This window comes from Porites lutea, chromosome 9 (genome assembly GCF_958299795.1).
Source record: "Porites lutea chromosome 9, jaPorLute2.1, whole genome shotgun sequence".
NCBI classification, from domain to species: Eukaryota; Metazoa; Cnidaria; class Anthozoa; order Scleractinia; family Poritidae; genus Porites; species Porites lutea.
Genome location: NC_133209.1, coordinates 33,073,780 through 33,098,276, shown reverse-complemented (window position 1 = coordinate 33,098,276; position 24,497 = coordinate 33,073,780). Strand labels below are relative to the sequence as shown.

General features: G+C 37.5%; 2 protein-coding genes across 4 annotated transcripts; one reads left to right on the top strand and one right to left on the bottom strand.

Annotated features, from left to right (window-relative positions):
- Nucleotides 1–732: 732 nt before the first annotated feature.
- On the top strand, nt 733–16,004 carry LOC140947856 (gamma-aminobutyric acid receptor subunit beta-like). 3 transcript variants are annotated; one of them, XM_073397057.1, is made up of 10 exons: nt 733–928; nt 3,586–3,747; nt 5,560–5,672; nt 9,429–9,496; nt 11,007–11,233; nt 12,051–12,133; nt 12,629–12,772; nt 13,519–13,656; nt 14,219–14,454; nt 15,029–16,004. In XM_073397057.1, exons 2-10 carry the CDS (start codon nt 3,614–3,616, stop codon nt 15,293–15,295), a joined length of 1,410 nt encoding a protein of 469 aa, XP_073253158.1. In that variant the 5' UTR covers nt 733–928; nt 3,586–3,613; the 3' UTR covers nt 15,296–16,004. The 3 variants fall into 3 exon arrangements, with proteins under 3 accessions (XP_073253158.1, XP_073253159.1, XP_073253160.1); XM_073397058.1 differs by lacking the exon at nt 733–928 and adding an exon at nt 1,976–2,110; XM_073397059.1 differs by lacking the exons at nt 733–928; nt 3,586–3,747; nt 5,560–5,672 and adding an exon at nt 8,918–8,952.
- A 2,863-nt stretch (nt 16,005–18,867) lies between these two features.
- Nucleotides 18,868–24,466, bottom strand: LOC140947872 (uncharacterized). The gene is made up of 6 exons (XM_073397085.1): nt 24,259–24,466; nt 23,900–23,968; nt 22,199–22,285; nt 21,578–21,639; nt 19,915–19,991; nt 18,868–19,018 (listed from the first exon to the last, which is right to left on the bottom strand). The coding sequence occupies exons 1-6, from the start codon at nt 24,338–24,340 to the stop codon at nt 18,973–18,975; spliced, it is 423 nt and encodes a 140-aa protein (XP_073253186.1). The 5' UTR covers nt 24,341–24,466; the 3' UTR covers nt 18,868–18,972.
- Nucleotides 24,467–24,497: the final 31 nt, after the last annotated feature.

The window sequence follows — 24,497 nt, the reverse complement described above, 5'->3', positions numbered from 1 at the left end:
AATGAAATTTTGTTAAATCGAGTAGACAGAAATTCGTCCTGCTCTGCAGTTTTTCAGTCCGGATCCATGCAAAGCCGAGCACGAACACATTTCGTTTTAATTAGCATTTTCAAATTGTCCGCCGTCCTCATTAGTTGTGTACTTTCTTTCAGTATGTGTTTTTAATTATTTGGTCTATTTTAGCCTCAAAGTTCTTATTATAATAATTAAAAAAGTGCTAACATAAATAATAAAACAACGAGAAGAAAAGAGCGTATCTTAATATGTTGTGTTGTCCTGTGAGCTAAAGAGAATGTAATAAGTCTCAGACAAAAAATTTGCATTTTGAAATATTAAATGTCTCTTGAAGCATTTTATCCATAACGTTGTCTTAGCCATTCAAAAATTACTTTTTGTCGTCATCCTTCCATATCTTGTAGATTGTTTAGTTTACATATAGTTTGTTACTGGTTTCTTGTTTCACCTCACATTTGACTTTTGCGTTCGTAGAGTAAAATATTGAGAAAAAAGTAAATCTGGCTTATCTTATTTCTTATTTGTATTAAGTAATTCTTTGCAAATATGGTATCATACATTGGACACCCGTGTTCTAAAACCGCTTAATCTTCCATGTTGGAATCCCACATCCTGCGAACTGATTTGCTGGCTTCCAAGAATAGATTTTATCTCACTTAACAATCACTTAAGAGGCGACGCAAAAATATTCCTTTAAATTCTAAAATACTGGCTAAATTAGTGACTTGTTCACAAAATTATCTATTTATGATCGAACCTGAGGACGAATTCGAGGAAAGCTTTGGTACTCGCAAACGCTACACTTCAAGGACGGTGACATGACATGTAAGGCCATATATCATGTACTTACTGTAATGCACTCGTAAACAACTCAAAACAATTAATAGGCTGGCATCTTTTGACCTCAAGAAAGGTGAGTATGTCCTTGCACTTTAAAATCGTGGATTTTTTCCAACTCTTACTATGAATTGTTTTTGCTGCTATTTTCTTTACCTTTCGGAATTTTATGTCATATTTACCACTCTGCGCCGATGGTTATCTTCTAGAAAGACACATGATATTCACCAACTTGTTAGTTAGTTAGAGAGCTCTGTTGAAAATCGAAAAAATACATCGAAATGTGGCTGGAATCCTGGCTTTGCTTATAGAAGAGCAGAAAAAATTACAAAATTTCGGCGAAATATAAATCGGTCTGCTTCATCATTTAAACAAAAAAAAAATATTTTCAAATAAAGCTATCCAGCTTTAATAGTTAGAAAACGTTAAATGACTTCTACGTGATGGTAATTTACAGTCCAAAGTTAACTTTCGCTGAGTGCCTTTATAATGTGTAAAATTTTTGTAACAACCTTTGGTGATCTCAAGTTATCGAGGTCCTTTCACTAAGTTATTTTCCCATCCACATTTCAATTATAAATAAATAATGCCCAGAACATCACTTTTGTCTTGTGGTGTTGAAATCAGATGTCTATCGACGTCACATTTATAAATTAAACTAAATCAAATATCAGGATTGGGGTACATCTATTAGTCTGCGAAGTTTTGTTTCACTTCTATGAGACATAAATAAATACTAGACTCAATTCACCCGTTGTAAACACTATATCTAAACAGTTTTACTAAAACGCTAGCCTGAGTGATCTCAAAAAGGCCGCACAAAAACATTAACAAACACAGGGCATACAATCCATACTGAACTGGTATCTTTAACAAGGTTCAGCGATGACCAATGAGCACTAAAAAAGCAGCTACTACACTAACCGGCATTATATCACTTAATAAAAACAGCCGGTGGATATGGTCATCATACCTGTACTAATCGACTTGCTAGGAATTGATAAGCGAAGATAACAAATTCAGCTTTATGTTTATCACTTATTTTTGGTAAGGCTATTTGTGAGAATAGCAAAATGAATATTTGGATTGTTTAAAAAGACCAAGGATATCGAAGATCCCTTGCAGAAATGTGAAAACGGCATAAGGGCAGTCTGTTTGAGCTTTTTTGCGACTTTTTCGTTGTGTTCTGTAGTTAAAGATATCGAACGTCCAGACGACTATAGCGAATAAACCTCACTACATTGTCTCAAGCAATAAGGTGAAAGAAACTTTTGACACTGCTTCCGCTTTAACTGAGGAAATTCCGTTCTGTTTCTCTTGTTAGTTTAGTTAATGAATTAGAAACTGAAGATAACCTTCTTAATGTGAATATACTGCGAATTTGACAAGGCTAGTTAATTTCCTGATCTCACGTTAAATTTTCAGCTAACGCTATAAATTTTAAAAACTAAAGCTTGGATAGAATTCTTAGCTGACTTCTTGATAAGACGTCCCCTACGATAGTGAACATTTCGCCTAAATGTTAGTGCAGTTTGAGGTTGACATTTTGTTTTTTTTGTCGAATGCTTAGTGAGTATTCTTTAAAGAGTTTTTCTTGTCAACTTCAAAACTACTGGAAAAACCTATTTTTAAATTGCATTTTTGAAAATTCTTGCAAAGAGCAATTACAAACCTCACGGCAGTTTCCAACAAAACATTTAACATTTATGTTTGATTATTTGAAAAATTCATAGGACCAAAAGAGACATTACTAAATTTATGAATGCTTTCAAGTCACTAAGGAGACATGCACAAATCAACCTTCCCCCCACCAAAAAAAATAAAAGCCATTCTATTGAAAAAAAGAGAAGAAGGAAATAGATAAGCACTATTTCTACTATTTCTACCAGTAAAAATACCATTTGAAATTTTAAACTCTAAACAGCAAAAAAATTTGATCCCATTTTGTCCATCCAATGTTGGCTTAAAAAGACAAATACCACAGATGGCAAGTAGAGCTAACTTAATTTCGGCTTATACACTATTCAATAATTCTGGGCAAATTTTGGATATTACAGCTCCTATTTATTTTATATTTAATGGCGGTATAAGTTTCAGGAAGCAAAAAAAGAAAACCACACCCATTACAAACGTATTCATCAAATGAATGTATACTTTGGGTTTCTCGATTCCGGGTATAGCGTAAGCCTCGAAAGAAGATTTTAATAGTCTCCACTCTTTTCTGACAGGCGTGATCCAAAATATTTCTCCTTTTAAGTTATTTATACTTTATATTTATATTTATGCATGGCCAAGACAGAATTGAGGGTAAAACGTTTTGTTTATGGAGACACAGCACGTGTGTGAAAAGTAATCCACAACAAAAAGCCACTCAGGTAATTTGATCGTTATAAACAAATTTTATCCTGTTCAATGTTTTCACAGGTATATAAGCCGGTAAAAGATCTAGAAAAAAATAATAAATAATGAAAATATACATTTAGAGGAGAACATAGAGTTTTGACTAAGAAGTCATCACGGGGATAGCGATCAGGTCAGAAATATAAAATAACAGCTTTAAGTTTTTTATTACATTGGATGTTAGTTTTTTTTTTTTTTCTTTTGCCTCACATGCAAAATACACTCTAAGCGGTTCTCTTCTGGGTGAATATCTCTGTGTATAGTCAGTCCGTAATGGCAAAAAAAAAACTATTTTAAAAGTATTTAATGTGTGAAATGTTTTCTCTCCACCAGAAACCTATTTCGATGTACTAAACATTAAATGGATAGGATATTATTTCAAGGAGTTTTCTTTTCGGTCGTGTGTTTAATTGCTGTCAACTCTTCAGCGTCAAGAGATGAAAGTTATAATGCGACGTCTTCGAACGACACCAAACCCACTGGTGAAAGCCCCAGGTAAATTATTACTGTCGGACAACAAATAATTGTTGAACGAAGTTAAGTAAAATATGGTGATTTGTCATTGGTGAATAATTCAATTATTTGCTGATGCCGAAGGCAGAGAAAAATAATTGACCTGTGAGACATTAACAAACCCCTATATTTTGAGAACCAAATTTTAATTTACAATTATTTACCGTACAGTTTTTGGTGGATAGTAATCTTTATAATCATAACTATTGTTATCACTTGTTATTTACTTTCAGAGTGTATAAACGATATGCGGAGTGAATAAGTTATTCTCTCTAACTTCACCATAGCTTGTAAAATTTATAACAGAGAACAACGCGAAAGTTAAAGGCGTCTAAAATGAAACAATGCATTTAGGACTTTTTAAAATATCTCCCCGCATCGCTGAAGAGTGCAAGCAGCCCTTGGCGTTTATAAACGAAAGCAAAAACAATTTCACATTACTTTCTTTCCGTTTATTCTTAAGACACAGTCAGCTGGAGATAAGGATTTTAAAATTATCGCCCAATAATCCACCGAAGCCGGCGCGGAGTTAGTGTCAACAGTTCATCAATATAATACTGGGTCAACAACGAACCGATGAGGAAATGAAATTGGCCTAAAACAGCAATTATTCTTGTGACATAGCTAGATGTTACTGACATTAAAAAAAAAATGTTTATACTGAGTGAAGGAGGGATGTTTCCTAGCCTTAAATCATTACGTTAATACGGCTGTATTCAGTATTCAGAGGCACACAACGAGAATATAGTTCAAAACCACTTAAACATAGCATTGATGAACGTATTTTAGTATTTTAACGGAAGAGATAGGCATATTTTTATCTCCTAAAAATTTTTCATCTGTTCGGATTTCCTAGATGAAAGTCTAGTGATCCGAAAATTATAGGGATCAAAACTTACCGTTTCGAGAATTTCAGCCAAAAAAAAAGGCTCCCGAAAAATTCTAGGTGACCTTTTTAGGGTAAAAATCCGTTAAAAATGGGCAATTGTGCCATTTTTTATATGTTCGAAAATCCTAGGAGAGGCAGGCAAGCAAGAAATTTTACAACAAATGTTCCGAAAATTCGAGATCTCAAATCGTCTTCCGAACAGATATTTTCAGAAAATTGGCGTTGGGTGCCCCTGAGTATTGATTTGCTATCGATCGCAAAAATGTAAATTTTGCGCTCTTTTCCCCCAGTTTTTATTTCAAGGGAATAAACTGACCGCCCTTTAATTTTACTTATTTTAAACTCTTGTAATATATAATGTTATCCTTGGATATCCTTAGGTTCTCTCTCTCGACGCCACATCTGATGATGATGATGATGAGAGATAATATTGAGAACAAATTCTAATTGCAATGGAGCTATCATGAAATGTTTAGGCTAAGCGTTTTTCAGTCGGAAATTATAGATAAATAATGCATTTTAATAGCTATTTGACAGCAATGCCATACGGTGCCATAACGTCATTATGGTGCGCTCTGAGCCACGGTTATTAAAGTGGAATGGTTCGGAAACCCGTTAGACTCTTTTGTTGTATGTTTTTGTTAGCTTTTTTGGACCTGACCGTGCACAAAGTTCAATAGCATTCATATCATTTTGAACTTACTGACCAATAGAAACATCGCATTAATTTATTCAGTCACAATTTGTGAACAAAAAGCAAAGGATTGTGCACGGTCAGAGAGCTTCCAACATAAACTATAGCACCGTTGTTTTCAACTTTGATGTTTGCCGGCTTTCCTAACCAGTTTCCTCTACTAACTATGTCCGTGCAGATGTTTAAGTTTATCGTTTTCTTTTCCTTGCAGGTCATCGCTGCTCGAAAGCGGAGGGAATGGCAACGACGCAGAACAAATACTGCCTATGATATTAAATCAAATCCAAAACAAGTCTGACAATAGATTAAGACCCAGAATAGGCCGTACGTACTTAGTAGTTCTAAATGTTTTTAGTATATACTAAAACAGTGGATAGTGTTTTTCGCGCGCTCTGATTGGCTACTCAATCAGTGAATATCCTGCACTATTCACTGATTCACCTCCAGTTCGTCCGAGCGACCGACGCCAAACTCGCTTGAGTTGCGAGCAAAATGCCTTCCCGGTTTGCTGCCGTAAACAAACAAAGAAATTTCACAACTAATCAAGCAAGCTGTTTCCGAAATACACGAAGAAGGTGACGAAGTTCGGATTGGAAGTTTTAACAGGTAAAGCTTTGTCTTTTTGACACGAATTTATCGATAAAACCGGTGAAAAAGTTTTTTGTTTACAAATGCAAATTAAGCTTAAGTCTTGCTTACTTTATTTAGTTGAGTTATTCATAAATAAGCTTAAAACTAAATTTAAAAATCTTTTTTTATAGAATGATCTTAAATACAAAAAGAATTCACAACTCCTTTTGAAGAAATTTCCCCTCAAGAGCTAAACAAATGCCCTCAAAAGTTTTAGTTGTCGGCAAGAAAAAGCGACGGCCGCGCCGCCCGGTCATTACGCGCCAAAATTGTAATCGTTAGCAACACTATTTGAGTTAAAAATCGTCATTTTTGTGCTCAATTATCTCACTGTTTTAGTATATACTAAAACAATTATTCACCTCAGTGTCGGTGGCTAGTCCTGGATATTTACCTCACTGCTTCGCAGTTCGGTAAATATCCAGGACTAGCCACCTCCACTTCGGTGAATAATTGTTATTTAGTATATACTAAAACAGTGGATAGTGTTTTTCGCGCGCTCTGATTGGCTACTCAATCAGTGAATATCCTGCACTATTCACTGATTCACCTCCAGTTCGTCCGAGCGACCGACGCCAAACTCGCTTGAGTTGCGAGCAAAATGCCTTCCCGGTTTGCTGCCGTAAACAAACAAAGAAATTTCACAACTAATCAAGCAAGCTGTTTCCGAAATACACGAAGAAGGTGACGAAGTTCGGATTGGAAGTTTTAACAGGTAAAGCTTTGTCTTTTTGACACGAATTTATCGATAAAACCGGTGAAAAAGTTTTTTGTTTACAAATGCAAATTAAGCTTAAGTCTTGCTTACTTTATTTAGTTGAGTTATTCATAAATAAGCTTAAAACTAAATTTAAAAATCTTTTTTTATAGAATGATCTTAAATACAAAAAGAATTCACAACTCCTTTTGAAGAAATTTCCCCTCAAGAGCTAAACAAATGCCCTCAAAAGTTTTAGTTGTCGGCAAGAAAAAGCGACGGCCGCGCCGCCCGGTCATTACGCGCCAAAATTGTAATCGTTAGCAACACTATTTGAGTTAAAAATCGTCATTTTTGTGCTCAATTATCTCACTGTTTTAGTATATACTAAAACAATTATTCACCTCAGTGTCGGTGGCTAGTCCTGGATATTTACCTCACTGCTTCGCAGTTCGGTAAATATCCAGGACTAGCCACCTCCACTTCGGTGAATAATTGTTATTTAGTATATACTAAAACAGTGGATAGTGTTTTTCGCGCGCTCTGATTGGCTACTCAATCAGTGAATATCCTGCACTATTCACTGATTCACCTCCAGTTCGTCCGAGCGACCGACGCCAAACTCGCTTGAGTTGCGAGCAAAATGCCTTCCCGGTTTGCTGCCGTAAACAAACAAAGAAATTTCACAACTAATCAAGCAAGCTGTTTCCGAAATACACGAAGAAGGTGACGAAGTTCGGATTGGAAGTTTTAACAGGTAAAGCTTTGTCTTTTTGACACGAATTTATCGATAAAACCGGTGAAAAAGTTTTTTGTTTACAAATGCAAATTAAGCTTAAGTCTTGCTTACTTTATTTAGTTGAGTTATTCATAAATAAGCTTAAAACTAAATTTAAAAATCTTTTTTTATAGAATGATCTTAAATACAAAAAGAATTCACAACTCCTTTTGAAGAAATTTCCCCTCAAGAGCTAAACAAATGCCCTCAAAAGTTTTAGTTGTCGGCAAGAAAAAGCGACGGCCGCGCCGCCCGGTCATTACGCGCCAAAATTGTAATCGTTAGCAACACTATTTGAGTTAAAAATCGTCATTTTTGTGCTCAATTATCTCACTGTTTTAGTATATACTAAAACAATTATTCACCTCAGTGTCGGTGGCTAGTCCTGGATATTTACCTCACTGCTTCGCAGTTCGGTAAATATCCAGGACTAGCCACCTCCACTTCGGTGAATAATTGTTATTTAGTATATACTAAAACAGTGGATAGTGTTTTTCGCGCGCTCTGATTGGCTACTCAATCAGTGAATATCCTGCACTATTCACTGATTCACCTCCAGTTCGTCCGAGCGACCGACGCCAAACTCGCTTGAGTTGCGAGCAAAATGCCTTCCCGGTTTGCTGCCGTAAACAAACAAAGAAATTTCACAACTAATCAAGCAAGCTGTTTCCGAAATACACGAAGAAGGTGACGAAGTTCGGATTGGAAGTTTTAACAGGTAAAGCTTTGTCTTTTTGACACGAATTTATCGATAAAACCGGTGAAAAAGTTTTTTGTTTACAAATGCAAATTAAGCTTAAGTCTTGCTTACTTTATTTAGTTGAGTTATTCATAAATAAGCTTAAAACTAAATTTAAAAATCTTTTTTTATAGAATGATCTTAAATACAAAAAGAATTCACAACTCCTTTTGAAGAAATTTCCCCTCAAGAGCTAAACAAATGCCCTCAAAAGTTTTAGTTGTCGGCAAGAAAAAGCGACGGCCGCGCCGCCCGGTCATTACGCGCCAAAATTGTAATCGTTAGCAACACTATTTGAGTTAAAAATCGTCATTTTTGTGCTCAATTATCTCACTGTTTTAGTATATACTAAAACAATTATTCACCTCAGTGTCGGTGGCTAGTCCTGGATATTTACCTCACTGCTTCGCAGTTCGGTAAATATCCAGGACTAGCCACCTCCACTTCGGTGAATAATTGTTATATATTCATTATAGTCTCCTGCACCCTGCTGTCGATATTTTGCCAATTTATCAGTAATCAGACTTTTGTTTCCATGGGCGGCTTTTGATGCACAGAATAATATAATCGAGAAAAAAAGCCTTAACTGGTTGGTATAAAGGAATAGAATAATACTGATAATTTAAATACAAAACTGACGTAAGTGATATCTCGCCTAGTCCTTATACGGCATCTCCCCAGGCCTTCTCGATCACGCATCGGCCGCGTGCAATAATGGGGCCAAGGGACTAGGCAAAGAGTATCAGGGAGTGGGGTGAGAGTAAGTATTTTACTATGGTACCAAACAATGTAATAAAATGATAGTTTACTATTTTCATTTATAATTTATCAGATCCACAGTGGCTGTCCAAAGTAAATCCCCTCATATTTTTTTTGCAATTGCAAACGTTTCCAAAAACGATTACGAAAGTTTTCCTAAGTTTTCCCAGAACAATAAGGGGACTTTACTATCGTGGGTACTTGCATTTCGTTTCCGTTAATTCAGTTTGACGATGGCGAAAGTCTTTTTTTGCCACAGAATAAAATTCTTTTGCAAATCCCTGTCAAATTCCCTGCCAGCTGATCGGCTTTATGCTTCATGGCATGAGATTAATGAAGTTAGGATGGCTTTTAGTGTGAAGAATTCCATGAAGAATTAAATTGAAGCAAATTTGAGACTTTTTGATGTAATTTGACTTCATATTATTACAATGTGTAATAACAGTGTATTTTTCTTTCGTTATTATCTGTTAAAAGGGGAACCTGTGACAGTATCAACGGACATGTTTTTCTTAGACCTTGGCTACATCAGCGAAGCTAGAATGGTAAGTTTATTTTATTAGAGGATTGCATCAATGAGTCGTGGCATAAGAGTCGAAGACCATGGACGGTGGTTCCATAATCGACGTCGATTCAAGCGTTCTGCATGTTCTGAAAGCTGCAGCCAACTACATAAAGGCGTATATAGGTATTGATAGTATCCATAACTATTACCAGAACCGCTATGGCATTTTGTTGCGAAAAAAAGGAAATTCAGTTAAGAAAAGACCGAAGAAAATAATTATATCAGTGGCGGACAGTTATTCTTACGTGATGCTTTCTTTGAAGTATGCAATGCAAGAACTGTACTTGGAATGATATATAGGTCAGTCATTCGAGTTTTGGAAAATGCAAATTTCGTATTATGCAACCCGTGTTAAAATTTGGAACCTTTTTTTTTCTCAAAAAATTTTATCACCAAAAATTTAGAAGTTAAAAAAACTTCGCTCTAGTGCGACCCGGGCTTAACCCTAGCACTCAGGTAGGGTAACCCTATCGCCAAGGTAACCCCGTCAGTCTTGTAAACACGTGGCATATCTTCCAATGTGCGAGTGCTAAGGTAACCCTCCCTCCTTGTAAGCGGGCCTCAAGTCGGTTTTAATTTATCGCACGACAGGATGCAAAGTTCGTGGCACATCAAAATAATTGTTAGCAGGACAGAGGACCGAGGATGTAGAAAATGTCATTTGCCGTGGCAATTTTCAATTACACGACTGGGGTAAATGACAGCTTAATGGTTAAATAAACAAAATTGTCAACTTTGCCAAAATTTGGTAGCCTTCGAGGCAGCAGTTCGGCTTCTTTGAAAATTTGGCGGAATTTTGACAATTGGCAAAAAATTGGATAGAATTTTCAATGTGGGGTCGCACTTATTTTTCATCATGCGTTGACAGATCAGGTGCTTAGATAAACAACATTCGCTCTAGTGCGACCCAGGCCTTACCTGGCTTGTAAACACTCTGCGAGGAATCGGATAGCTCGCCTACGCGGGACAACTTTGACCGTGAAGAGTGACCAGTAATCAGGAATTCTTTTTTAAACATATGAACAACATTAGGTATTTTCTTTATACGATTATAATATCTTTTGAGTGTCCTTTTTTCGTGAATTTAGCGTGTTGAACATGGAGATCTTGAAGATTTCGTTCAAATCTTGAATGTTACAAAGAATGTGTGTTTTAGTCTTATCGTCAGTCAAGCTTAAAAAAGTTGACCCGGGTTATAAGGTAACTCTACTTGGGAAATTTTGCTTTTAAAGGAGGAGGCCCTAAGAGAAATCATTGAATAAAACTTTATCTTCATCTTAAAGCTGAGAGTGCTTTAGTTCTAAGTCTAAGGAAAGCTGACAGGAGCGTAAACAAACAAGTAGTTTATGAGACTCAAGCTAACTCTGATTCAGCTTCAGATATTTTAAAAACATGACCCATTCCTCGTGTGGAAGTTAGCGTGCCCTTCCTCTTTTGTTCCTTATTTGGGGTTCATGTTTTCTTTATTTCTAATGTTTTTGCTTTAAAAGGAGTTTCGAGCAAGTTTTTTCCTACGCATGTACTGGAAGGATGAGCGTCTTGCCTACAATAACACGGGATATAAAAAGAGACTTGCTCTGAATGCTAAAATGGTCCAGCATATGTGGATACCCGACATTTACTTCGTCAACGAAAAGTCTGGGATCAAACACGATCTTACCAAGGAAAATGAAATGGTTAGACTGTGGCCTGATGGACGTGTCTTTCACAGCATGAGGTAAGTCACAGGGCTTAGTCTTTTTGCCGTAAATGATGACAGCTTGTTGAAAAGACTTATTACATACTGAGGTATTGGCAATAAACAAGTGGTATTGGGAATGGCACACTGTTCACAATCCTCTATTTTTCCTAAGATAGTGGAGATCGAGCGCTTATCATTACGGGCAGCAGTCTTGGTTTCAAATCTGCCGAGGGGGCAGGCGACTGGGTTTATAGCAGTGGGGAAGGAAGACAAAAAAATTTCCTCGCTGGAGCTAGAGTCAGTCGTGATAGTGGTAGTGGTGGTGGTAGTGGTAGCGGTGGTGGTAGTGGTAGTGGTAGCAGTGGTCGTAGTAGGCTGATTTAGAAACAGAACGGGAACGTCAGTTGACGACGGGAAAGCGCGCGGAAAGGACTACACACGACTTCCGGTGCTCAATTTGCCACTCTGCTATTGGTCAAGCCATTTGTTTGATTTGCGCGCGCCGTGGTCAAGTGACGTTCCCGTTTTGTTGCTAAATCAGCCTAGTACCTGGTAGCGGCGATGGTAGACCGGAAGTGGTGGTGCATGGTGGTTGTGGTAGTTATGGTAATAGTGGCAGTGGTAGGGGCAGTAGTATTCAGGAAGTTGTGTAGGTAGTGGTGCTGTTAGTAGTAGAGGTGCTTTTAGTTGAACAAGGCTGTTTTCCAATGTGTAGAGTAAGGGAAAAATTATTTTGGGAGTGGACGACGTGCGGGTGCATTCATTTACAAGTAGACGTAGACAAAATTCCACTTTTCCTATTAAGCTTATATGTATCAGAGTCTTTATTGAATACTTTAGGCTTTCATTTCAGATTGTCAATGACTGCTTCATGTCCTATGCTTCTGCATAACTATCCACTGGACAAACAAGTTTGTAGGCTGGCGTTTGAAAGCTGTAAGTCAAACTGTTTCACTATTTTTACGATGTCTAAAGCATATTCTTTGGTAGCACAGGACGTTTGGAGGATTCTGGTTTGTGTGGTTTGTTAACTAGGTGGAGTAAAGCTGTAGGTGAGAACATGAAAAACGAGAAAAGTTGAATGAAAATCGGCGTTCATTCATTCTGTAAAAGACGAACACAGCTAATAAAACCAAGGTCTGGTTGTCTCGCTTTGACCCCAAGATTGACTGGGCTGGGCGAGTCAAGTGTTTTTATGGAGAAAATCCCCCCTACCATCACAAAATGATGACCCGGCTAGAAAGCTCACCCTTCTAGCCAAGCAAACTTTTTGTTTCTCAGTTAAGAAGTTCGCTACTTTTTGTAAAGAAATGTATGAAAAGTTGGCTCGCCCGCGGGTAGCTTGGGTAGGCGGGGTATTCTTCTACCCCGGGACAATTTTTTCCGTATAAACGAGAGGCCTAACCACTTTTCATAATTGTTTATTTTAAGTCAGTTACGAAGCTACGGAGCTGCTCTTTCGATGGAAGAAAGAAGAAGGAAACAAAGAGGTGATTATTTCAGACGAATTGCAGATTCCCCAGTTCATCCTCACTAATCATTGGACTGAGGCAACGTTTGAAAACTTTACATCAGGTACGTTTAATGGCCCGTTCCATTTTTGTGGATACGAAGGGAGAATTGGTGAAGCAAATTAAGTTAATATGGCCGGTCATTAAATGGGAGTTTATTCAAAATACTGAAACTGTTAATTAAAAGTGAATTCGCTTAGTTTCCAACTTTTTGGTGATTATTCCCACTGTCTCCCTCAATTTGTTTGATTGCGTCCTGACATCGTTTCCCAGGCCTGTCTCAGTCCTCCCCATACAGAAAAGAAAAAGCCGTTTAAAGAGAACGGCTTACAAAATTTCTCATCGTAAAATTGAAAGTTAAGGAGTTTTCGCAAGTTCCAGGTAGAAGCAGGGTGACTCGACTCTACGCTGGCTACCCCGGGCTAGCCACCCTTTCATACATTTCTTTACAAAACATGGCAAGTCGATTACACGACATACAAAAACTTGGCTCTGCTAGAAGGGTGACAAACCCTTCTCCCCCACCCTCCACAGTAGAGTAACCCTCCCAGCTGGACCAAATTTCTCGAAAAAAAAAAAAAAAATAGCTCGCCCAGCTGGGACAAGCATGTAGCATGCACCAGCGCTCTTGGCTCGGGCAACGGTTTCAACTTTTTCTCAGATAAACGCTCTAGACTCGGCTAGGAGTCTGACCCTCTTTCACGGTAAAACTTTTCTCCAGAGTAAGAGGTACTAGCTTGAGACGAATTTATGCATAGGCCTGATCATGATGAAGGAAACAAATAAGATATTTATTCAACTTGCCTACAGGTTCTTATTCGAGATTAATAGTGTGGTTCCAATTTGAGCGAAGCATCGGTTTTTTTCTTATTCAAACCTACATTCCTGCCTATCTAATTGTGATGCTGAGCTGGATTGCATTTTGGATTAATCACAACTCCACGCCAGGTTGGTCATAAATTAACCAATTATAAAATAACTAAAAGGGCTGTTGTCCCTTTCATTAATCAATAGCAATTTTTTAGGATTCCATAAACAATTACAGAACATTTTGCAATCAAGCTCGAGGTAGCTATAGTCGTACGAAATCTCCTACGCGCTAGCCTTGTAAGAGAGGAGTATCATCAGGCGATCCTGGGGAAAAAAAGGGAAAAGAGTGAGAAGGGCGAAACTTCTTCGTTCTCTCTTCCACACTCACCTTCGTCCTTATAACGATCTCCTCTCCACCGACCCCTAAGGAAGACCTGATACTAAGCCTACCTACGTGCTCTATTCTGCGGCCATTCTGCGGGAATTTTTTTGGGCTCAGGCGAGTATACGTGCTCGGGGTGTGGACATCCACTGATTGACTGGCGAAACTCTACAAACAACCAACGAGCCCTTTCTCAGAGGGAGTCTTTCAGTAATGTAATAATAACGCATTGAAACACTTGATCTTGTCTGGAAAGACTAACAAACTACGATTTGAGTAATTTAACACCCGCTCGGGGATTTGTTTTCTTCTTTGCAGCGCGAATAGCTCTAGGGATTACCACAGTCCTCACCATGACAACGCTGACCAATAGTGCACGGGAGTCACTTCCTAAAGTGTCCTATGTGAAGTCTATTGAATGGTTTCTTATCATTTGCTTCATGTACGTGTTTGCCTCGCTGGTTGAGTACGCTTGTGTCTCGTTTGAGGTTAACAGAAGGCTAAAAAGAGGTATGGAGATTCCTCCGCTACAACCAGAGTCGGACGATGGAAAGGTAAAGGCTACAACAGATTTAATAGACTACATTTTTCTTTGTGTAGTATCAAATACATGCCAACTAAACAGAGATGACGTGTTTCTATCCGATATCCAGACCCCAGGAAAGGGTCAAGCGTAACCAAGCTTTGACGACTAACATTAGGACAACGGATGAAACACTCTATTTTGAGTCCTAACCTTAATAATACAACTTTTAAAATAGTTTAGTAACTTTCGAACATATATAACATATATTTGTTAAAATTTGACTTGCCGGTATTTGCGATCCTATCTCCTAAGCTCCTTCTAGATGTCTAAGTGATATTGTAGAGGGAAAAACTGGTCGAACTGGTGTGTTAGAAAATTGTAATTAATCATCGTAAAAGTAAGAGTAAAAAACAAACAAACAAACTAGCCTCCTCCACAGGCATTTCCTATTGTAACGTTAACACTGATGGTGATGAGGATCCCCTTTCTCTCCCCATTCTCCAATTCGTTCTCTAAAACGGGACAGTGAAGTCTGCGGAGGAGGTTAAAATGGAACGAGCGGTAAACGCAGTATTTAAATATATTCGGCATTAATTTCATAGGATTCCGAAAGGAAAGACCTGGTTGAAGACATGAAAGGAAACGTGGAGGCGAACGGACACGCGAAAATAAGACGGCGAATAAAGTTTGGTTTCTATGGTAGGAGACCAGTGGAAAGAGAGCTTGTCCAATACCGCCCTTATTCAGAGAAAGAGATCGAAGCTATGGAGTCTGCAATTGATAATTGGAGTCGCATTGGGTTTCCTGTTTCTTTCATTGTGTTCAACCTATTATATTGGGTAATGACCATCCGTAATAAGTTTTCGTGAGTTGCGCAGATGATGTGCCGGTTTCTTGTCGATCGCCTTGGCGGAGTATCGCGTTGTTGTGAAGACCTTCAGAAGCAGACAGACTGTCAAAAAAAATGAATAGATTTATCTAGGAAAGTAATAATTATCTCATGTGCTGACAATATGTGAAAGTGTTATATTCAAGACATTTAATGTCCTCGGAATTCCTCGCTGTTGAAGGAAATCAACGGATGAAAATTTTTTGACGAATACCTTTAAATAACACTACATTACGATCAAAAGGCAAACCCTCAGTGCTTAGCCTAGATAAATTCAACCTTGATCTTAGGAAGGTCAAAATATCTCGCTCTGCCAAGGTTTCGTTACAGATTTTTTTTCACAAATTGTCAGTCATTTGGGGGAAGAATGCCGCTCGAGCACTTCGTCATAGAAAAGTCAGGTAAATCGAGTTTTTACATTACACCCTTCTTGTAAAACCCCTTCTATGTATAAACGTTTTTATTTACCCAAGGTTTATAATATATCCAATTACGATACGAATTTTACACGTTGTGTTATCTAGAAATAATGACTTCTTGGAGAAATAAACCTCTGTGCGAAAAAAAAAGGGGTTTAAAAAAATATTCTGTAAAATCATTTATGCCGATAATCTTTTCAGTTTTGTTTTCTGCTACTGTATAAGAGCAAAATAACGTAATAAAAGCTGAACATGAAGCCAACAGCTAAATTGGTTCATAGCCTTTAACTATTACTAAAGCGAACACGGTCGGTGCATGTACGGTCTCGATTGCCTTTTTTAAAACCAAGTGAAGTTGTGTGTGGAGAGATTGACAACTAAACTATGACCCCGAAGAGATCCTCAGATCATTATCCTGTCTCAATTCATTACTGGCGGGCCCTATCCTACTTCTAAATCACAAAGGTCTTAACTCCTAAAACCAACTACTCTCGCGTTAAAATGCGGAGTTCAATTTAAAGTGGTATACTAGCAAACAATTCTGGACGCCTAAGCTGTTTGTGACAAGTGGAGGCAGTACTGATAAGTCCGAGAGCAATCGTTCACGGTGCAAAGTACCTTTAACAAAGTCACTCACTCAGAAGCGGTAGAGCCGGCAGGTGTGGAATTATCCGTTTTTTTGCGCGGGAATACAAACCGCTGATGACACCACAGCTTTTTCTTTTTATCGCATAAGTAAAATGCGCAGGAATCTCATTAAAAAAAGTGGCTTAAATAGTTGAGAGGTTTTATAGAAATTTTAGGTTGATTAATTGGTTGACTAAACACTAAAACTAACTCTGAAAAGTATAAATTGCTTGATTCATGTTGACGAAGGAATAAGCGCTACCTAGCTTGTTACTTAAAATCACTGAGCCTTTACGTATTTATGTAAATTCTATACCATTCTGCTAGAATTCATTGTCCATTGTAGACAACAAGTTGTCTTAGGTTTTGGTTCACTTATTCATGTTGACGAAGGGATAAGCGCTACCTAGCTTGTGACTTAAAATAACTGGGCCTTTACGTGATTATGTAAATTCCATACAATTCTGCTATAATTCATTGTGCATTGCAGACAACAAGTTGTCCTAGGTTTTGGTTCACTTATTCTTAACTGGCAAATCGTGTATACTTATGAGTTTGAAGGCAAAGTTGCTCTTTCTTGCACTAAACGCAATTTTTCTACTTACCCTACTCCCCTTTCCTCTCCTCCACAACTTAGTTATTGCTCTCCTTACATTTTTTATTTTCCCTCCAACATCACCACCACCACCACCACGTAATTGGTATTAATTTGATTCCCCGCAAGTTCATGAAATTCCACCGAAAAAACCGGATAATTTCATCCCTCCTATACTACTCTAAGAAAACTCGCCTGCACCTTTATGTGTGTACCTCACTTTCTTTAAAGCTTGTGTTATGAGAGAAGTAATTAGACATTAACCCATTCCGTCCTTTTTATAAACCGGGTGTGGTTTGTGAGGCAATCAATTATTGTGGGTTAGTTAGCTTTCCTACGGGCACTGAAGTTTATCATGGGGGTCTTTTGATTTGGCCACGGCAAAGTGAACACCTTGGTCAGTTCGCTGGAGACTCGAAAATACCTCCTTTCCCCAACCGGTGAGGAACAAGCAGTGAAATACCAACCAAAGGTTAACTAAACGTTGCAATCTCCAATAAGCATATGCCTCCTTATGATATAAATGCAGCCGAAAGAGAAATTTCTCTTGAGGCAATCTGCTGTTGAGAAGGACAACACTTAGAGCTGACACTTGGCTAATGGAAGATTTTCAGCAAGACAGAAAATCGTGCAATTTGGCACAAATCAGTCTTTAGGATAGTTAGGTCGCCGAAACGGTAAGAAATAAATCACGAGCCACGTTCTCGCGAGGGCTAAGTTAGCTACCAAAAAGTACACCAAACGATCTTACAAATGTCTATCACCTCACGACCCCTTGGTCCTAAAAGTGCTATAAGATAAAATGTTCTGAACAGATCAAATTGATCAGGAAAAGACAGGGTTGTCCAAACTTAGTGAGAGCGAAAATTGAGGAGTAATATGACTATAGTGTGCACGACAATATCTGCCAAAATCCTAAGGCAACGGCAAGCAAGATTAGCTGAGATTGATTGAGAGGAAAGTCCTTACTTATAGTCCTGAAACGGAGCAGATGTAGTATATTGAATTGCAGGGTAATTCATTTTTAGTTTTCGAGCCATTCGTGGAAAAAACAAAAACAAAAACAAAACATAACAAAAAACAAAAACAAAAAAAGATCAACTCCATGAATAACTACTGTACTCAGACGTCTTTCTCTTTTTGCAAGTCGACATCACATAACTTCCTTTGGTCCTCGTGGGCGTCACGGCCTTTCCCGTGTGAAACAAGGGAATGAGGAGCAAGGATAGCGCAGCTGTGAGAGCACTCGCCTCTAAGCAATGTGGCCTGGGTTCGAGTCGCAGCGTCGATGCTGTAGGTGGGTTGAGTTTGATGTTGGATCTCAGTCGCGTCTCCGGCGTGAGGGTTTTTATCGGTTTCTTCAATTTTCAACTCTCCTAAAAAAACTGACATTTTCAAACTCCAATTTGATCTGATTGATTTGAGTGTAGTTAGTTAGGGACACTCAGAGGACCATAGGTTAGTTATCAGTTTTTAAAATTGTCCAATGTCATCCTCTCCGTTTGTCTGTTTTCATAGACGTCTGTAGGCAGGATACAAGTCCTAAACACTTACTGTATACTTTATTCTTTGAAGAATGACAACTGGAAATCTCTTCTTTATTTGTAATAACCATTATAAATGCCTTAAATCTTATATTTATTTTGCAACTAAAAAATACTTTCCAAGCAATTAATGTTTATAAGGTCTGCCATAAACATAATTTTACAGTAACATAATTATAATTGTAGTACGATTCTAAAAGCACTTCTCCGCTTCACCCTGTGCTAGGTGTTATGTGGTGGGAGCTCCTTCTTGTCCTCCAAATGGAATTTGTTTTGCAAGGTGTTATTTTTCAAAGAAAATATGAATAGAAATACTAAAACGCATAGGCATTCGACAAAACACAAAAGATAGATCCTAGTTTTCAAGTATAAATTCAAATACCATTTATTAGCAACTGCAACGAATCTTGTGATATATACATGCACGTACAGTTGTTCTGTACAAGTAAATAATTATTTTGCATAAAATTCGTCATCTCTTCTCTCCCTTTTTTGTTCCTGGCTTTGAAGGACTTGACCTAAATAAAGGAAGAAACTCGCAATTACCATCAGCAGATATCAACACCTCAGGGAGGGAGGGAGGGGCAGGGTATAGAACAATGGTGAAGGGGTTTTTTCAAGCAATATAAAGTTAGTAGGAAAGGTTTTAAAAATCACGCTGAAGTTGTTATAGTTGGCTTGTTAGCTTTAGCCCTGGTTTTTTTTATACAGAGCACAAGGGTAGTAACAAAAACTACCTCTGGATTTTGTGCTAATAATTTTCAAACATTTAGGCCCAAGAATCACAAGATTAAAAAACATTACATAAAATTTTGTGTCAGCATCTTACTATTGGACTGGTCAAAGCCACACAGCCTAAAACATGCTTGTACAGTGTCCATCAAGTTTCAGTGGCATAAGTAATGCGAGTGATTAACAAAATCGGACGACCGCGTAGCGGGAGTCCAATTTGTTTAATCACGAGTATGATTACAGACCGAATTGGACGACACGAAGTTCTGTTACCAGTTAATCATAATTTTAACAAAATTTGTAATATAATAGGCTATTTTTTACATCAAAACACAAGAAATTCGAAATTTTGTTTTGCTAGTAGTGAAAAAAAAAAGCCATATAAGCGCGCGCGTGATGGCGCGTTCTGATTAATTACTTAGGCATGACGCGTACTGTCCTATTAAACTGTCCAATTAAGGCTGAATTCAGGGCAGTTGATAGCCAATCAGATTTGACAATTTTGTTATAGTTATGATTATTATTATAATTGACGCCTTCTGACAGGGAAATTATGCAGAATTTTCAGGTGGTTGCATTATCCAGCAGAAAGTTCTATTATGTGGCAATCTATACAGTTTCTCTATATATTTCTAATAGGAAACGTTGTTTCAGAAGCCTGTATAAATGGATCAGTGCACACCTCTTCTTGCCATCAGGGTTGGCTGGCTGAAACACACTTGAAGCTGACATCAGGTTCTCTATGTATTGTCCAAGCACCTAATGATCGATAATATTAACCAAAATGCATCAAATAGTTTGAATATTAAAATTTAAACAAGGTACAAAAGATCATGTTAGCTCATCAGGTACAAGTTGTCACTGTAATGTAAAGCCATTGCTGTGACTACACTCTGGGAAGTAGACCATCAATCTACACTTCATGTATGAAGCACATAATATATAATTCATAGCTGAATGCACAGTCAATTCTTGCCTTACAGATTGCTTGCTATTTGGATACCCTGGTATGTAATATGGAGAGTAACAAGCCCTAACTTACAGATGTTTATGGGATCTGAATGTTATGGATTTATGAGCGAGCACTTGTCATACACTCGCTGAGTTGTAATGGCATCTTAATATGACATTCAGACCCACTTAGAAATAAGTCATCCACCTTTCAATATGATCTTTGTGTTTGATTTAGTCATCTTATTTTGTATGGAAATGAGACTTGATTTTCACTTGACAGTGACAGTTTCATGCGAAATTCTTTCATTTTTTCACTCAAAAGCACATTGACAATCTCAGGGTTCTACTACAAAAATAACATAATATTTTCTAAGGGGGAGTGGGGAATAATTTTAATTAAAGCAAAACCTTTTAAAACTCTCATTAATATGTAACCATATATACACCTGAATGAAAAGCTATCGCTTGCAAAGTATAGGTCATGAATGAAGACAAAATGGATTTATAGGTATAACTTTATCAGCATTGCAAATTCAAAGTTCACTCCAGAAAAGTTAAAATTATTAAATCTTTTCATGATGATGGATTCCAAAAAAGATCAAATGGTTTCCAGTTTTCTTGGCGATAAGCTCTCAACTTTACCTATGCAGGGCACATCAGAGATCTCTACAGTTGAAGAGCGCAGCCATTTTGCTAACGCTAATACACACTAAACGCTTTCTTGGAAGACACAAAAAGACAACAGCATGCCTTAAACAAAGTACCCTAAGGATTTGCATCCGCATGAGCAGCTTGTCACAATGCAAACAGTTTTTGAAAGAACTTTAAATTTGTCGTGCTAATGAATATATATCCATAAATTCTTGAAGCCTCATCGTTGATGGTTTATAAATTTAAGTGACAACGTTTTTTCACAGTTGTATATCAGAGTCAGTAATGGACCAAATACATAAAATGTGCCCCCCCGCCCCCTTCACATTACAAAATCCAGTGATGGGACCATTAATCATGGAAAACCTATCTTGCAGCACTTTTGCATTACATGTACTGGGTTAATTATTTATCTGTTATTCCAACCTTGATCCCAGGGTTCTCTATTACCCGTCCCTACGGAGCAAGAGAGAGAGAGAGAGAGAGAGAGAGAGAGAGAGAGAGAGAGGGGTAAGAGAGAGAACCTGGGAACGAGGAATTATTAATTGCAATAAAATATTATTCATCATACAGTATATGAAGTATAGTCATTAATAAATTTTGGGTTTTGACTCTTTTATGAGTGAAAGAGGTGAGTAGACATATAGAGCATCTCTGAAATAACCACCAGAAAGGGTGAACTCAAAACACTGAATCGGTACAAAATTTAACGAAGTTGTCGGAACGTGCGCTTTCAGTACCTGATTTTCTGATTTGAGTTTAAGATTTTCATCTTTAACAGCATCAACCCGCTGTGACAAATCTAAAAGAAAATTAATGTAACATTAATTTTGTTTATGACAAACCTGCTATGAAATAGACTTATCTTATCTATTTTATTGTAGGTTTAGGATAAACTTGTCTTTCAATTTCTGTTTCACTCCACTTATTTAATAGTTCTTCTTCCTTTCCGTTTCTAGAGAGCCCAAGCATTATGAACTTCTTAGTTTTTTCCATGCTCCTTGCTGGATTGTCATTTTTTTATAGATTTAAATAATGTATTATTCTCACTTTGGCAAAATAAATAAATAGCAATTAGGGATAATAGGCAGGTACTATAAATTCAACAAAAAATATCAGAGCAATAAATGACTGTAAATCAATGTCTATGACAAGGTAAATGCAATTAAATATTAAATAATGTGATGGTTAGCAAAATAATTAAATCAATATTATTCTTTTTCCTTGCACAGTCCATGTCCACACTTTTTTAAGGTCAATGGTATATCTAGACAGATCATTGACTACAGCCTAAATAAATATTGCAGTGTGTTATTTACTATTACATTCTGTAAGAGTTAGCTTTGTATTTTACTACTCACCATCTAAAGTGTTTTGAAGTTCCAGTACTTGTGTGATGAGCCGGTTTTTCTCATCTGCCTCATCCTTTTCCTCATCTGTTACTTCACCTACATGTAGACGCATTATTTTGTAACAGTACGTTTTATAACAACTAATATCATTTTTGTGACTGTCATGACACCTTACAATAGTAAAATAGCTGCAAATAAGGGAGCATCACATTTGTAAAAATGACATTTCTGAACAGTGAAATTTTTAAAAAAAGTGTTTAGGTGGGGAAAACTGCACAAAATTGTGGCAAAACTACAGTAAACATCAGTCACTTGCCTAACTTTCGGCCGCAATATTTGTGCCCCTCCGAGAATGAAGAGCACAAAAATAATAAGGCGTACCCATCTTAAGCCCTATAAAGTTCTGCACACATTTTGAGGAATAACTAAGCGGAGGAGAATCACACAGACCTGAGACCCTGCCTGAGACTTGGCAAGGTCGTATATTATTTTATTAATATTCCATAAACATGTCAAAACAGTAGCTTCAGGCATCCAATAGTTTTGATTTTAGTTTTTGATGGCATGACATTGAATACCATCAAAAACCAGCTGGGCAGATATTCCACTCTAAAAATAATTTGGCAGCATATGCTGAATGAAACCCTTTGATGGTCTAGTAGCCAATACCTTTACCCTGAAGAGAAGAGGGGTACTTAAGGTGATTCCCTGGTTTTGCACTGCGTATCTCTTACTGCGCATAACAAGATAGCCTCCGTAAAAAAGAGCATGTGAAGTAACATTATTAAAATGAAATTGACCGAAGAGAAACGCTATTGCAATTTTTGCTTGCGGTTGTTTCTTGCCGAGGTGAGACTCAATGTGGTGGGAATGTGCAAAACATAAGCAGTATGCGTGTTGCTGAGTTCGACTTCCTCATGGAGAACCTCAATAGTGGATGTTTAATTTGTGCTTATTCACTCTGATTTTCATTTAAACGCTTTCTTTATCACATTGTGTCCTAAATGTGATATCTCGATGTAAATTCTGTAAAAACAGATTTTTTAATACTTTCTTCCCCCTTTCGCATACATTCTATTTTGAAACTCGCCCCAGTCCTCTCTCAAACATCAAGGAAAATGCATTTGGTGTGCACTTTCTGCAGCTCTACCGCAAAAACGAGTACGGTGACCCTCATTTTTTATTTCATGATTTTAATAAGGGCAGTGCTACCTTTCAGTGAAAAAAAAAATTGGCACAAATCTATGTTCAGTTTTTCGGCAATTTTATTAAATTGTACAGATTGAGCTACCACGTGTCGAATAGCGCGTGTCCAATTTAATTCTACTTAGGAGCGTAAAGTAAAAACAAGGGCATTAAAAGGCATTTTTCTGGTACGTAAGTGGATAAACAATACATTAAAGTCAAATTCTGTGCGATACCACATGCATCATTGAAAAAATCTTTCCTTTTTGTCTAGTTTTGGGCTGTGGGTGGTTTTTGTCAAAGGGTCCAAAATAGCCGTATTTGTCAGCATTGTGACGTCAAAACGAGCACGGTGACCCCCACTTTTTATTACCTTTTTATCATCTTCTTGACTTGTTACATCAGTGTACCAAGTTTCATCTACAATCGATGTTAGGTTCTTTACTAGGGAATCACCTTAAATAGTATTCCCAAGGCCTGATACAACAGTGTACAATGTATCTATAATAGACAATTATATCTTACTTTGGAGCACACTAATATCTCTTCCTGCATGACTATAACTCTGAAGGCTCGAATGATGACCACTTGTACCTAAAATACAACCACCAAGTATTGTTCAATTAGTTATGCTCTTTGGAATAGCATGAGACTGGAGAGTTTATTGGGCTGTGTGGAAATTATACAGACATATTGAATTTGACTCTGGCCATCTTTGACACTAAAATGGTTTGAATCTATATACCATAATTAAAAAAGATTTCCCACCACTGTGAGAGGAGGAAATGGGTTGAATCCCATTCATAAGATATTCCGTTTTCAACTAGCATTAAGTGCTTAATAAGAGCTTACGAGTCTTAAGTTCGCCTACTACATGCACTAACCTCCTGGCGTCTCTTCGTCAGATGACAGCGGAATGGAAACCATTTTGGCCTCTGCTTTGCCTTCTTGCTCACTACCCGACATTTCTTTTTACCAACTGTAAGGTGGAGGGTCGTTTTTGATTGAAAAAGGAAAGTCTTTGACGTAGTACTCGCTGTATTCGTCGTTATATTTTCGTCGCGATTTTTGCTGATTTCTTTTTGTTTAAAACTTGCGCCTGTCAAACAGCTGATCAGCGGCT